The sequence below is a fragment of the Hyperolius riggenbachi genome, chromosome 9 (genome assembly GCF_040937935.1).
Source record: "Hyperolius riggenbachi isolate aHypRig1 chromosome 9, aHypRig1.pri, whole genome shotgun sequence".
In the NCBI taxonomy this organism is placed as follows: Eukaryota; Metazoa; Chordata; class Amphibia; order Anura; family Hyperoliidae; genus Hyperolius; species Hyperolius riggenbachi.
The window spans coordinates 86,501,225-86,514,617 of record NC_090654.1 but is presented as its reverse complement, the minus strand read 5'-3'; the positions used below and the strand labels follow the sequence as shown (position 1 = coordinate 86,514,617).

The 13,393-nt window shown below is 45.3% G+C and overlaps 1 protein-coding gene across 2 annotated transcripts in view; it reads right to left on the bottom strand.

Moving 5' to 3' along the window:
* Positions 1-13,393, bottom strand: part of LOC137532541 (inter-alpha-trypsin inhibitor heavy chain H3-like) — a 178,777-nt gene that overhangs the window by 35,043 nt on the left and 130,341 nt on the right. For both annotated transcript variants that reach the window (XM_068253151.1, XM_068253152.1), the window contains 2 exons: positions 3,855-3,935; positions 1,258-1,374 (listed from right to left, as the gene is read on the bottom strand). In XM_068253151.1, coding sequence (XP_068109252.1) covers positions 1,258-1,374; positions 3,855-3,935 — 198 coding nt within the window. The remainder of the gene's footprint in view (positions 1-1,257; positions 1,375-3,854; positions 3,936-13,393) is intronic.

Here is a 13,393-nt window from a genome sequence, read left to right as displayed (position 1 = left end):
AGTACAATTGCGGCTTCCTAAAACAGAAGATACTAGATAGAAGAGGTTTAACTATTCAGCTTTTCATGACAAAAACGTTTTGTCATTATAACTTCAACAGGGTTCACCTTTTTACATACCTGGGGTATTACAGGCTACTGAAGCAGAAACTAATCCGTGTTTTTTTTATACCAGCACACTACCGACAACAGCAATGCTCTCAGCATTATTCTACATCCATTTCCCTTCATGTAAAGCTTTCTATGAAAGAATAAAATGAATGAGCCTTAACCCCTCACTCACAATTGGGTCTGGACAATCCCTCAAAATCACTGTCAGAGCTCAAGTTCAATCCCTCAAGGCTGGTGGGTTACCAGAAAATGCCTTGGAACAGACCATACATCCTCAGCTATCAACTGCTATTGCTAAAGTATTCTCAAGCATGGGGAAATGTAATCCACCCTGAGGCTTTTCACAAAGCCACCATTCTTTCAGTCACACAGAAAAAGCCTAATGCAGTATTAAAACTGTTTAGCCAAACAGGCAGCTCCTGGGCGACAACCATACTAAAACTATTTGTTGTTAGGAAAAAAACTCTTCCTACGGCCTGAAGGGCTGCGAGGACTTCCTGGTGTGCGTTCTGGCGGCGTATGCCGCTTGGAGTGCAGGTTGGGGATACTTTCTGCTGTGGCTAGACGTGCCACGGAGCTACATCCATTGATGCATTCTAGTGGCTGGCGCCACTTGAAATGCAATAATGCTACACACCTATCAAGAAACAGGTGGAACAGATAAAAGGGATAGGCATGTGGTGTCTAGACACGCCATTGCATCATCTTTGTGGTCCCCTACAACTCAGTCAAGAAAGCCTGGTCTGATGAGTACTAGTTACGCAAGACTCTTGATTAGTTTCGGGGATACTGTTTGGCTAAAATCATTGGAAGTCTTGTACGTGTAATTAGTATCTCCTTAGGTATTTATATATTTGCTATGTTAGGCATAGCTTGTTGCTATACAAATGTGGCTACAAAGATTCCGCAATATACCTACAATCTGGGTTGATCCTTTATTGTTACTAACTAGATTGTGCCTTCCTTATCTGGGAGACTCCAGGGCTTTTGTGTGTTATATCGTAATTATTGGCTGAGTTTCGCAACACTAATTATTAATAATAATAATAATAAACCTGTGGTCCTCAAGTGGTTAACTGTCTGTGGCACATAAGTGAAACATAAATGAATAAAATAAGAATAGAACAAAGAGGGATGCATTTCTTACCATGGTATGTGCTGTGTAGTAGGTTGATCCAGGTGTCAGGACTCTCATCTACTCCAAGGAAAATTTTCTCTGGGATGTGTGGAACAGTTATCAATGCAACACCATGATTCGGAATAACTATAACGCAATACAACAAAATAAGACAGTGATGAGACTGATTTGCTTTCTAGCTGTGCAGCTCAGGCAAATGCAGACTAGGGAGGACTGGTTGTAGAGGTTTGTTAAAGGGGACCTTAAGTGAGGGGGAAAAAAAGTTTCACTTGCCTGGGGTTTCTACCGGCCCCCTGCAGACATCCTGTGCCCATGCCTGGACAAACCGATCCTCCGGTCCCCCACAGTGAGCCAGTTTTCTTGGGCCACTGAGCCTGCGTAGCCATGGCCGCATGCATCCTTGCTCGCGCTCCCGTCACTGTCCTGCACATGCGCAGTACAAGAAATGTCATACTGTGCATGCGCAGAACAGTGACAGAAGTGTGATCGAGGACACACGCAGCCATGGTCGCGCAGGCTCGGGCCAGTCGCTGGAAACAAAACTGGCTCGCTGTGGTGGACCGGAGGATCGGTTTTTCCCGGCGTGGGCACAGGGGACGGTAGAAGCGCAGGTAAGTAAAAAGAAATGTTTTCCCCTTAGTTAAGGTTCCGTTTAAGCAAAATACTTACCACTCGATGGAAGAAGATAGATCCAACGACATCCCCTGCACGGAGTTGTCAAGGATGTTAAAGATCCACTGTGATGGCCATTATCGCCACACGTCACTAAACATTGTTTCCGTGGTCATGCACCTGTACCCATGTCACAAGATCACAGAAACGATCGCTCGTCGCTCAGAAAATCATTGGTCATTGGAAAAAAAGTCAGGAAAATCGCATGGTGGGTACAGGCCTTTTACTTTGTGTTGGGGCTGCATACTCACACACCAGTTTATGGGAGATGAATGGGGGGGTGTCATGAGTCTGGGGATATGTAAAGTCGAAAAATAAAGGCAAGTAGTTTTGAACTCTCGCAAGAGTTTGGTATTTTGCAGGTAAAGATGAGCATGAGTAGGAGCTGTGAAATTTTAGGGGTCATCAGTCGGTGGAGGTAGGTAACCATTAAGGCAGGGCCAAGGGCAGGATGTACCCACCTGGAAATCATTTCTAACTGACACTCCTTGGTGATTTAGTGGCACTATGTGTATTTTTATGCTGCTATACACCATCAAGACATGCCATGGTTTAGCTCTGAGCAATGAAAATGTAGTTAGCTGTGGGGAAGAGGGAGACAATTTTGTCTATTTTGCCTTCGGCCCTGGAGGCCCTTTTCCCAGCTCTGGTAACCATCGTGCCTTAGGGAGTCAGAGTGGCTCAGAAACTGAAGTGAATGGTTCAACTTTCTCTGTACAACACTTTATAACGTGTTTGAACCTAATACTAGTAATAGTCATATCCTGCAATTTTAAGAGCTGGACAGCACCACATTTTTAAAAAGCAAAGTTTACTATTTTCTTTCAACAAAGAAAACCCTCTCCTCCTACTGCCTTCTGCCATAGCTGTGTGGCCTGCTATATTTATTATTATTATTGCTATTATTATTTTTTTCATTATTAGTAAACAAACAAACAAACACAGAACATTTATGTCGCGCTTTTCTCCTGGCGGACTCAAAGCGCCAGAGCTGCAGCCACTAGGACGCGCTCTATAGGCAGTAGCAGTGTTAGAGAAACTTGCCCAAGGTCTCCTACTGAATAGGTGCTGGCTTACTGAACAGGCAGAGCCAAGATTCGAACCCAGGTCTCCTGTGTCAGAGGCAGAGCACTTAACCATTACACTATCCAGCCACTGTAGTACAATGATAAGGATCCATTCTCTAAATGTCTTCTTCCTCTTCTCTGAACCTTTCAAAAATATTATTACTGCTCAGTGGCCTCCAAAATGTATTATTATTTTGTATTATTATTATTTTTTTTATTATTATCAAGGACCCTTCCCAATGTCTTCCTATGATGCTGCTCTGTGGACTACCTAATTTAATTTTACAACTAGGTGGGACACTTCTCCAGCTGCCTTTTATCTCTGCTTTGTGACCTACAAAATGTATTATCATTACTATCATCCTATTTTTGTTTACACCCAAAATGACCTTACCCAGTGCCTTCTGCCTGTGCTCTGGGATGCCTATTTTTTGGGTAAAGAAGATCCCTCCAAGGGCCTTCTCTTCTCTACTCTAAGGCCTGTATACTTGTACAGTTTCTTTGAATGAAACATTTCAAGAACCTTCTGCCTCTAGTACTTGTTTAGGAAGACCACTTCAAGGCCCAAGATGTTTTGCCTCTGCTTTCTGACCAGCCTAATTTTTGGCAAAGTCATAAGCAGGTCACACTCACAACTGATCTCCCGCAATCTGGACAACAATGTGGAGTATAAGGCTACAGAATTTCCCCTTCCTGAGGGGAGGAGTTATAAATGTTTCAGGGTTCCCCATATAGCACCGTGGAATGTGGTTAAAATATAAATGTATTGACTCCTCTGATTCACAGTCTCAGTCTAAATAGGGCGTACCTCACAAGCTTTAGTGCTAGGAGATGCCAATGGATAAAATAAGTTGATAAATGTCTTACCCAGGTCTGAGGTGTTTTGTTGAGTCTGAATGACACGTTTCCCACCTCCAACGCGTATAAAGTCTCTCCGGATGTTTAAATCTGCCGTAATACATGACAATAAATTAACAAGGATGAAAACTGTTTTTTTCCGCTTCCTGTCTAGGACTGTACTACATACACACACATGTATAACCACATAAGGACCGCATGCATTTTGAATGATCTGTGTGCTGCGAGGGCTCTTCAGCCCGCAGCACAGATCGTGTGGCAGACAGGGCGATCAGACTTCCCCCCCCCTTTTTTTTCCCCACTAGGGGGGATGTCCTGCTGGGGGGGTCTGATTGCCGCTGCCTGTTTGTGTTTAGCGGGGGGGCCCTTCAAAGCCCCCCTTTGCAGCGCTATTCTGCCCTATCTCTCCTTCCCTCCTCGCTGTGTGCGGCACAGGACGGCGATCCGTCCTGTACCGCCTCTGATAGGCTTCAGCCTATCAGATGCCGGCGATCCCCGGCCAATCAGAGGCCAGGGATCGCCGATCTCCTTTACGGCGCTGCTGTGACAGCATCGCCGTGCGCCGTAAACACCGGGGATTTCTTCCCCGGGTGTTTACATTTCGCCTGCGAGCCGCGATCAGAGGCGCTAGGGCAGTGTACTGAGTGTAGCAGTGAGTGCAGAGATATATTAAGATGTAATGGGGCCCTAGGCAAGGTAGTAAAATTGAGGGCCCCTTGTGGTCCTTTTCATATGTTGAACTGACGAGAAGTCAAAGAAGTTGGCAGATGGGCCCCTTGACACCCCCTAGTCCCCAAGCACCAGCCTAGGTTGCCTGGTGTATGATCCTGTTTTGAGTGAGTTTACTAAGTGAATCAGTGAGTGTAGTAAGTGTAGCAGTGAGTGAAATTGGGAATGTAGTGAGTGTAGCTGGCTGTGTACTGACTTTAGATGGGTGTGTTGTGAGTGTAGTTAGGAGTGTAGTGAGTATAGCTGGGTGTGCTCTGAGTGTAGCTGGGAGTGTAGTTGGGAGTGTAGTGAGTGGAGCTGGGTGTCTTGTGAGTGGAGCTGGGGGGCAGCAGGAGTTAGTGTAGCTCGGCAGTGTACCTAAGATACCTTGGTGTCTCTTATGGTCTTATATTCCCATGAAATACAGTATATTAAATTTAACTCCCCCTAAAAAAAAATTTCCTCTTTCTCTTACCCTCTATTAGCCTCGCCCCCTCATCTATCTACCACCGCGGCTCTTCTGGTTCCAAGCTCATAAGTGTTCCTGGGAGCATCTCTCCCAGAATCGTTTTGCATTTGCATTTTTAACTTTGCATTTTATGTTTGCACTTTTAGGAGGGTGGTAAACTTTAGACTAGTATGTATAATGCTGCTGCACTCCTACACACACTAGATGAAACTTAGCAAAGTTGGTGGGTGATAATGACAGCCTTTGCTGAGAATCTAGCCTAGGTACAGTGGCCCCCAATGCTCCACTGGCCTCCCCCCCCCCTCCCCCATCACTGCATAATAACAGAGCTAGTCACTGGCTTGCAGGCTAGTGATGCGTCTGTACAGTCTCGGGTGAACATCCCCACCTGGCAACATGCTTTGTAAATGTGTACAAGGCTTTAAGCCTCATCTACACGGTACAATTTTCCATCACATAGATGGATCTATTAGATAGATCTAATAAGAAATTGCATCGTGTGTAGACGTCCAAATTGTTTCAGATCAATTTTGCGTTCGATTTTGCTTTGGTAAGTACCCAACATCTATTGCAAAATCTAACGCATTCCGATTGGACCGCTTGGAAATTATCTAATAGATCCGTCTAATAGATCTCATCTGAAAATTGTACCATGTAGATGAGGCTTTAGGCATGAGCCTCAATTAAACCTTTCTATGCAAATTTCTATTTCAAGAGTCAAGACCAGTATCTGCTGACTTAAAGGGAACCTAAACTGAGAGGGATATGGATTTTTCCTTTTAAAATAATATCAGTTGCCTGACTCTCCTGCTGATCCTGTGTCTCTAATACTGTTAGCCACAGCCACTCAACAAGAATGCAGATCAGGTGCTCTGACTGAAGTCAGACTGGATTAGCTGCATGCTTGTTTCAGGTGTGTGAATCAGCCACTACTTCAGCCAAAGAGACCAGCAGGGCTACCAGGCAACTGGTATTATTTAAAAGCAAACATCCATATCCCTCTCAGTTAAGGTTCCCTTTAACTTTAGAGAAGTGGTTGGGAAGATCTGCCCAGCAAAAGAAAGTAATGTTCCCATGTTGGAATTGTCGTGTGTAAACATGTGGATCACTCTGACACCTTTTATGACTCTGTGGGAACCAAGAGGTTTGAGATGACAGAGTTCATTAATTGTAAGTCTAAATGTGTCCCATACTTGTTGATGTGCCCATGCATGAAGCTATATGTAGGAAAGACCAGGAGACCACTCAGGGATAGGATAGATGAACACCTGTAGAATATTAAGTATAATGGGGAGAAAAGCCCAATGGGATGCCATTTTGTAATCTGTCACAACTCTGACCTCAGTCAGTTGAGGGCTTTTTCAACCTGAGTAGACCTTTGAGGAGGGAATAGTGACAATTTGCTTCTCCGGTTGGAGAGTACGTAGAGTTTTAAGCTAATAACCTTAGTTTCCTGTGGGCTAAATAGTGAGCTAAGCATTAAGCCTATTTTGCCTAAATAAGGTGGCTGACTTGGGCCTCTCTTGTATGACTGTTCTGTAGGGGCATGATGGTCAAACAGGGAGGATACTGATTAAGAGTAATGCTGGGCATACACGGGTCGATCCGGCTACCGATTAGCCGCCAGATCGACCCCCGCCGCGTCCACGCTCGTCCGCGCGGATTGATTCCCGCTTGTCCCCGCCGGCGCTTCTTATCACCCACTCGATCGAGCGCGGAATCGATCCCAACGGTGATCGGACATGTCGGATATTATCAATTGAGCCATCAGCGGCTCGATTGATAAGGGGGCATCGAGCCGTGTATGCCCAGCATTAGATGTAGGATTAACCCTCCTGGCGGTCTATTAAAAACCGCCAGGGGGCAGCGCAGCCGTTTTTTATTTATTTATTTATTTTTTTAAATAATGTAGCGAGCCTAGGGCTCGCTACATGATAGCCGCTGTGCAGAGGCATCCCCCTACCCTCCCGTTCAAAGAACAGGATTTCCTGGAGGGCTTCCTCCATCGCCATGGCGACGGGGCGGGATGACGTCACCGACGTCATGGACATCGTGACGTCTAAGGGAGTCCCGATCCACCCCTCAGCGCTGCCTGACGCTGATAGGCCAGGCAGTGCACGGGGTCTAGGGGGGGGGGGGCTCTGCGGCACGGCGGATAGCGGCGAATCGGCGCGGGGCGGCGGCAATCAGTGTGCTCAGGCAGCTAGCAAATTACTCGCTGCGTGCAGCAAAAAAAAAAATTGCGCAAATCGGCCCAGCAGGGCCTGAGAAAACCTCCTGCGCGGCTTACCCCGAACTGCCAGGAAGGTTAAAGTGTACAGGTACAGTGGCTTGCAAAACTATTCGGCCCCCTTGAAGTTTTCCACATTTTGTCACATTACTGCCACAAACATGAATCAATTTTATTGGAATTCCATGTGAAAGACCAATACAAAGTGTTGTATACGTGAGAAGTGGGACGAAAATCATACATGATTCCAAACATTTTTTACAAATAAATAACTGCAAAGTGGGGTGTGCGTAATTATTCAGCCCCCTGAATCAATACTTTGTAGAACCACCTTTTGCTGCAATTACAGCTGCCAGTCTTTTAGGGTATGTCTCTACCAGCTTTGCACATCTAGAGACTGAAACCCTTGCCCATTCTTCGTTGCAAAACAGCTCCAGCTCAGTCAGATTAGATGGACAGCGTTTGTGAAAAGCAGTTTTCAGATCTTGCCACAGATTCTCGATTGGATTTAGATCTGGACTTTGACTGGGCCATTCAAACACATGGATATGTTTTGTTTTAAACCATTCCATTGTTGCCCTGGCTTTATGTTAAGGATCGTTGTCCTGCTGGAATGTTAACCTCCGCCCCAGTCTCAAGTCTTTTGCACACACCAAGAGGTTTTCTTCCAAGATTGCCCTATATTTGGCACCATCCATCTTCCCATCAACTCCGAACAGCTTCCCTGTCCCTGCTGAAGAGAAGCACCCCCAGAGCATGATGCTGCCACCACCATATTTGACAGTGGGTATGGTGTGTTCAGAGTGATGTGCAGTGTTAGTTTTCTGCCGTACATAGCGTTCTGCATTTTGGCCAAAAAGTTCCATTTTGGTCTCATCTGACCAGAGCACCTTCCTCCACATGGTTGCTGTGTCCTCCACATGGCTTGTGGCAAACTGCAAATGGGAGTTCTTATGCTTTTCTGTTAACAATGGCTTTCTCCTTGCCACTCTTCCATAAAGGCCAACTTTGTGCAGTGCACGACTAATAGATGTCCTACGGACAGATTAACCCACCTGAGCTGTAGATCTCTGCAGCTTTTCCTGAGTCACCATGGGCCACTTGACTGCATTTCTGATCAGCGCTCTCCTTGTTCGGCCTGTGAGTTTAGGTGGACGGCCTTGTCTTGGTAGGTTTACAGTTGTGCCATACTCCTTCCATTTCTGAATGATCACTTGAACAGTGCTCTGTGGGATGTTCAAGGCTTTGGAAATCTTTTTGTAGCCTAAGCCTGCTTTAAATTTCTCAATAACTTTATCCCTGACCTGTCTGGTGTGTTCTTTGGACTTCATGGTGTTGTTGCTCCCAATATTCTCTTAGACAACCTCTGAGGCCGTCACAGAGCACCTGTATTTGTACTGACATTAGATTACACTCAGGTGCACTCTATTTAGTCATTAGCACTCATCAGGCAATGTCTATGGGCAACTGACTGCACTCAGACCAAAGGGGCTGAATAATTATGGACACCCCACTTTGCAGTTATTTAATTGTAAAAAAATTTGGAATCGTGTATGATTTTCATTCAACTTCTCAGGTGTACACCACTTTGTATTGGTCTTTCACGTGGAATTCCAATAAAATTGATTCATGTTCGTGGCAGTAATGTGACAAAATGTGGAAAACTTCAAGGGGGCCGAATACTTTTGCAAGCCACTGTATGTGGATTAGCGATTAAGCTGTACATGCAAGTCATGCTGTTTTTCTTTTGTGCCTTAATGAAGGTGTTCCAGTAGTGTGTGGCTGTCATGGGTGGATGATGTGTAAAGGCGCTTATGCTGGGTATACACGATTAGTTTGTCCACTCAATTTGCCGCTCGATTCTCTTATGTTTTCTTATCAATTTCCATTCACTTCTATGAGAAATCTTGCAGTAAAACGCCCTAAAGTAATATCGGATATGACGGAAATTATCAATCGAATGCATTTATCGAACAAAAAAATGTAAAGGGTGTACCTAGCAATACACACATACCAACAATCTGTTCAACTATCTTCCAAACTTTTGGAAGATAATTTGGGTGTTTGTACAGCTAACAAACAACCAGATGACCAACTGATAACAGGTTGTTTGCCAGATCCAAGCGGTGGATGAATCTGACCAACTGTCATGCAGGTTCAAATGGGTGTACAAGTCTTTTGAACAACGTTATTGTTTTTGCTTTTGAAAGCGGCCATGTTGAAAAGTTTGCCATTTAGCTTGAGGTCCGGTCTCGATGAGAAAGTGAACGATCATCGGGCTCGCGTGTGCACGGACCGCCGCCGCACTCATACATTAAGGATGCGTGTCAGCTGACCTGGTCGGTCAGCTGACGGCAGTCTGCTTCCCTATTGGCTGACCTCTGGGTGGAGCTATGGGCTGCTCCACGCTATTTCAGGTCTCGCCTGTCATTTGCTCTTTGTCTGCTGTTGCGAGAACATAGTGTTAGCGGTCAGACCTTTGATAGCTGTAATTATAATTATCAGTGAATTGTGATCTTTATTGTGTATGAACTCTGCCTGAACTTCTGACTACCCTTCTGCCTCTCGATTCTGTACTCTGCCAGTCGGATCTGTTGCCGATTTCCTGCCTGAACCTTGACTCTGATTTTTGCCTTCTGACTCTGTACTTTGCCTACCCTACCCGTTGCCGACCTTAGCTTGCATTTGACTACGATTGTTGCCTGACGATTCTGTACCGCTGCTAACGACCCATTGCCGACCTCGCTAGTACGACCATTCGCTTCCTAGTGATAGCCTCGGTCACCAAGGGCTATCATCAAAGGAGCTCTCCTGATTTACTGTTTGCACCAATCACCACACTTGTGCAATAAAGTTTTGCTTATCTGCATTATTGGTGATACTGCAGATCACCACATAATCAGATATCTGTATTTTTGCTGTGCTACACCGTTACAGTTGGTTGTTTAGTTGGTTGGTGTGTGTGTGTACGTACTTGTCGTATAAACAACTTGTGGTGTGGTTGGTTGTCCATCAAGTTGGACATGTGTATGAGCCTTTACAGCTGATAACTAACGCAACATGCAAGATGTATTTCCCCGTGTGTGTGCTGTGTGGGATGACGGATGAAGGAGGGGGGTTGTTTAATGATTTTAGGATGATTTGCACCCAATACCAATGAAGTTTTGTAATGCTTGTAAGTGAACTGATTTTTGTATTTGATTTTGAGCAATCGTTCTGTTGCAGGTAACGTTCCCACCTGTCAGATGCATGGTGGTTTAGCTGGTTATATGGCAACTGTCACCTAGATTTATGGTTTACATTTTTCTGCTGATTAACTACCTGACAGCTGGTTAGTTTAATGCTTTGGGAGACCTCCACCTAATAATGATTTAGGGGAAAACTCTGCCTAATTATGATTTTGGGGGATCTGTGCCTAATAATGAATTTAGGGGATTTCTGTTGAATAATGATTTAGGTTTAAACTCTGTCTACTAATGATTTTGGGGATCTCTGGCTAATAATGATTTAGGGGACGACTCTACCCAATTATGATTTTGGGGGATCTGTGCTTAACCCCCTTGGCGGTATGAAAAATACCGCCAGGGGGCAGCGCAGCAGTTTTTTTTTAATTATTTTTTTTTTTAAATCATGTAGCGAGCCGAGGGCTCGCTACATGATAGCCGCTGCTCGGCGGCATCCCCCCAGCCTCGCCGATCGCCTCCGGCGATAGGCGATCAGGAAATCCCGTTCAAAGAACGGGATTTCCTGGAGGGCTTCCCCCGTCGCCATGGCGACGGGGCGGAATGACGTCACCGACGTCAGCGACGTCGGGACGTCATTGGGAGACCCGATCCACCCCTCGGCGCTGCCTGGCACTGATTGGCCAGGCAGCGCTCGGGGTCTGGGGGGGGGGGGGGGGCGCGCCGCACCGGATAGCGGCGATCGGGCGCGCGGCGGCGGCGATCGGGGTGCTGGCGCAGCTAGCAAAGTGCTAGCTGCGTCCAGCAAAAAAAAAATTAAGTAAATCGGCCCAGCAGGGCCTGAGCGGCACCCTCCGGCGGCTTACCCCGTGTCACACACGGGGTTACCGCTAAGGAGGTTAAAGGGGAACTGAAGAGAGAGGTATATGGAGGCTGTCCTGTTTATTTCCTTTTAATCAATACCAGTTGCCTGGCAGCCCTGCTGGTCTATTTCTCTGCAGTAGTATCTGATTAAAACCAGAAACAAGCATGCAGCTAGTCTTGTCAGATCAGACTTATAAGTCTGAACCACTGAAACACCTGATCTGCTGCATGCTTGTTCAGGGGCTATGGCTAATAGTATTAGAGGCAGAGGATCAGCAGGGCTGCCAGGCAACTGGTATTGTCTAAAAGGAAATAAACATGACAGCCTCCATATACCTCTCTCTTCAGTTCCCCTTTAATAATGCATTTGAAGGATTTCTGCCAAATAATGATATACACTCACCTAAAGAATTATTAAGAACACCATACTAATACAGTGTTTGACCCCCTTTCGTCTTCAGAACTGCCTTAATTCTACGTGGCATTGATTCAACAAGGTGCTGAAAGCATTCTTTAGAAATGTTGGCCCATATTGATAGGATAGTATCTTGCAGTTGATGGAGATTTATGGGATACACATCCAGGGCATGAAGCTCCCGTTCCATCACATCCCAAAGATGCTCTATTGGGTTGAGATCTGGTGACTGTGGGGGCCATTTTAGTACAGTGAACTCATTGTCATGTTCAAGAAATCAATTTGAAATGATTTGAGCTTTGTGACATGGTGCATTATCCTGCTGGAAGTAGCCATTAGAGGATGGGTAAATGGTGGTCATGAAGGGTTGAATATGGTCAGAAACAATGCTCAGGTAGCCCGTGGCATTTAAACAATGCCCAATTGGCACTAAGAGGCCTAAAGTGTGCCAAGAAAACATCCCCCACACCATTACACCACCACCACCAGCCTGCACAGAGGTAACAAGGCATAATGGATACATGTTCTCATTCTGTTTAAACCAAATTCTGACTCTATCGAGATTCATCAGACCAGGAAACATTTTTTCCAGTCTTCAACTGTCCAATTTTGGTGAGCTCGTGCAAATTGTAGCCTCTTTTTTTTCCTATTTGTAGTGGAGATGAGTGATACCCTGTGGGGTCTTCTGCTGTTGTAGCCCATCTGCCTCAAGGTTGTGCGTGTTGTGGCTTCACAAATGCTTTGCTGCATACCTCGGTTGTAACAAATGGTTATTTCAGTCAACGTTGCTCTTCTATCAGCTTGCATCAGTCGGCCCATTCTCCTCTGACCTCTAGCATCAAGAAGGCATTTTCGCCCACAGGACTGCTTCATACTGGATGTTTTTCCCTTTTCACACCATTCTTTGTAAACCCTAGAAATGGTTGTGCGTGAAAATCCCAGTAAATGAGCAGATTGTAAAATACTCAGACCGGCCCATCTGGCACCAACAACTATTCCACGCTCAAAATTGCTTAAATCACATTTCTTTCCCATTCTGACATTCAGTTTGGAGTTCAGGAGATTGTCTTGACCAGGACCACACCCCTAAATGCACTGAAGCAAGCAACTGCCATGTGATTGGTTGATTAGATAATTGCATTAATGAGAAATTGAATAGGTGTTCCTAATAATCCTTTAGGTGAGTGTAGGTTGAAACTCTGCCTACTAATGATTTTGGATTTTGGGGGGGACTTCTGCCTAATTATGATTTGGGGAGGGGCACTGTCTGATTATGAATTTGGTGGGATTTCTGCCTATTTATGATTTGGGGGGAAATTTCGGCTACGATCTACCAATGACTGCAGACTCTGTCGAATTGTGGTTATTTTATTTGTGGGGGATGCTATGCTTAACTGTCCTTTTTGTGGGTAAAATTCTGCATAGTAACTTTTTTGACAGGCAGTTTGCCTAATTGTGTTTGGCAAAGAAATGCAGCCTAAATATGCTGTTTTTGTTTTGTGGGAACATATATCCTAATTGTCGTGCCCCACACATATTTGCCGGCTGAATAATATTCTAAGAAGTGTACAGTCCATTTTTTGTCATGTCTCATAAGGTTGTTTGCAAGGTAATTTACATTAAAACATTTTTTGCTGGGTTTTGCTGGGCAGGCCCACTGGCATTTCAATGCTGCTAGGT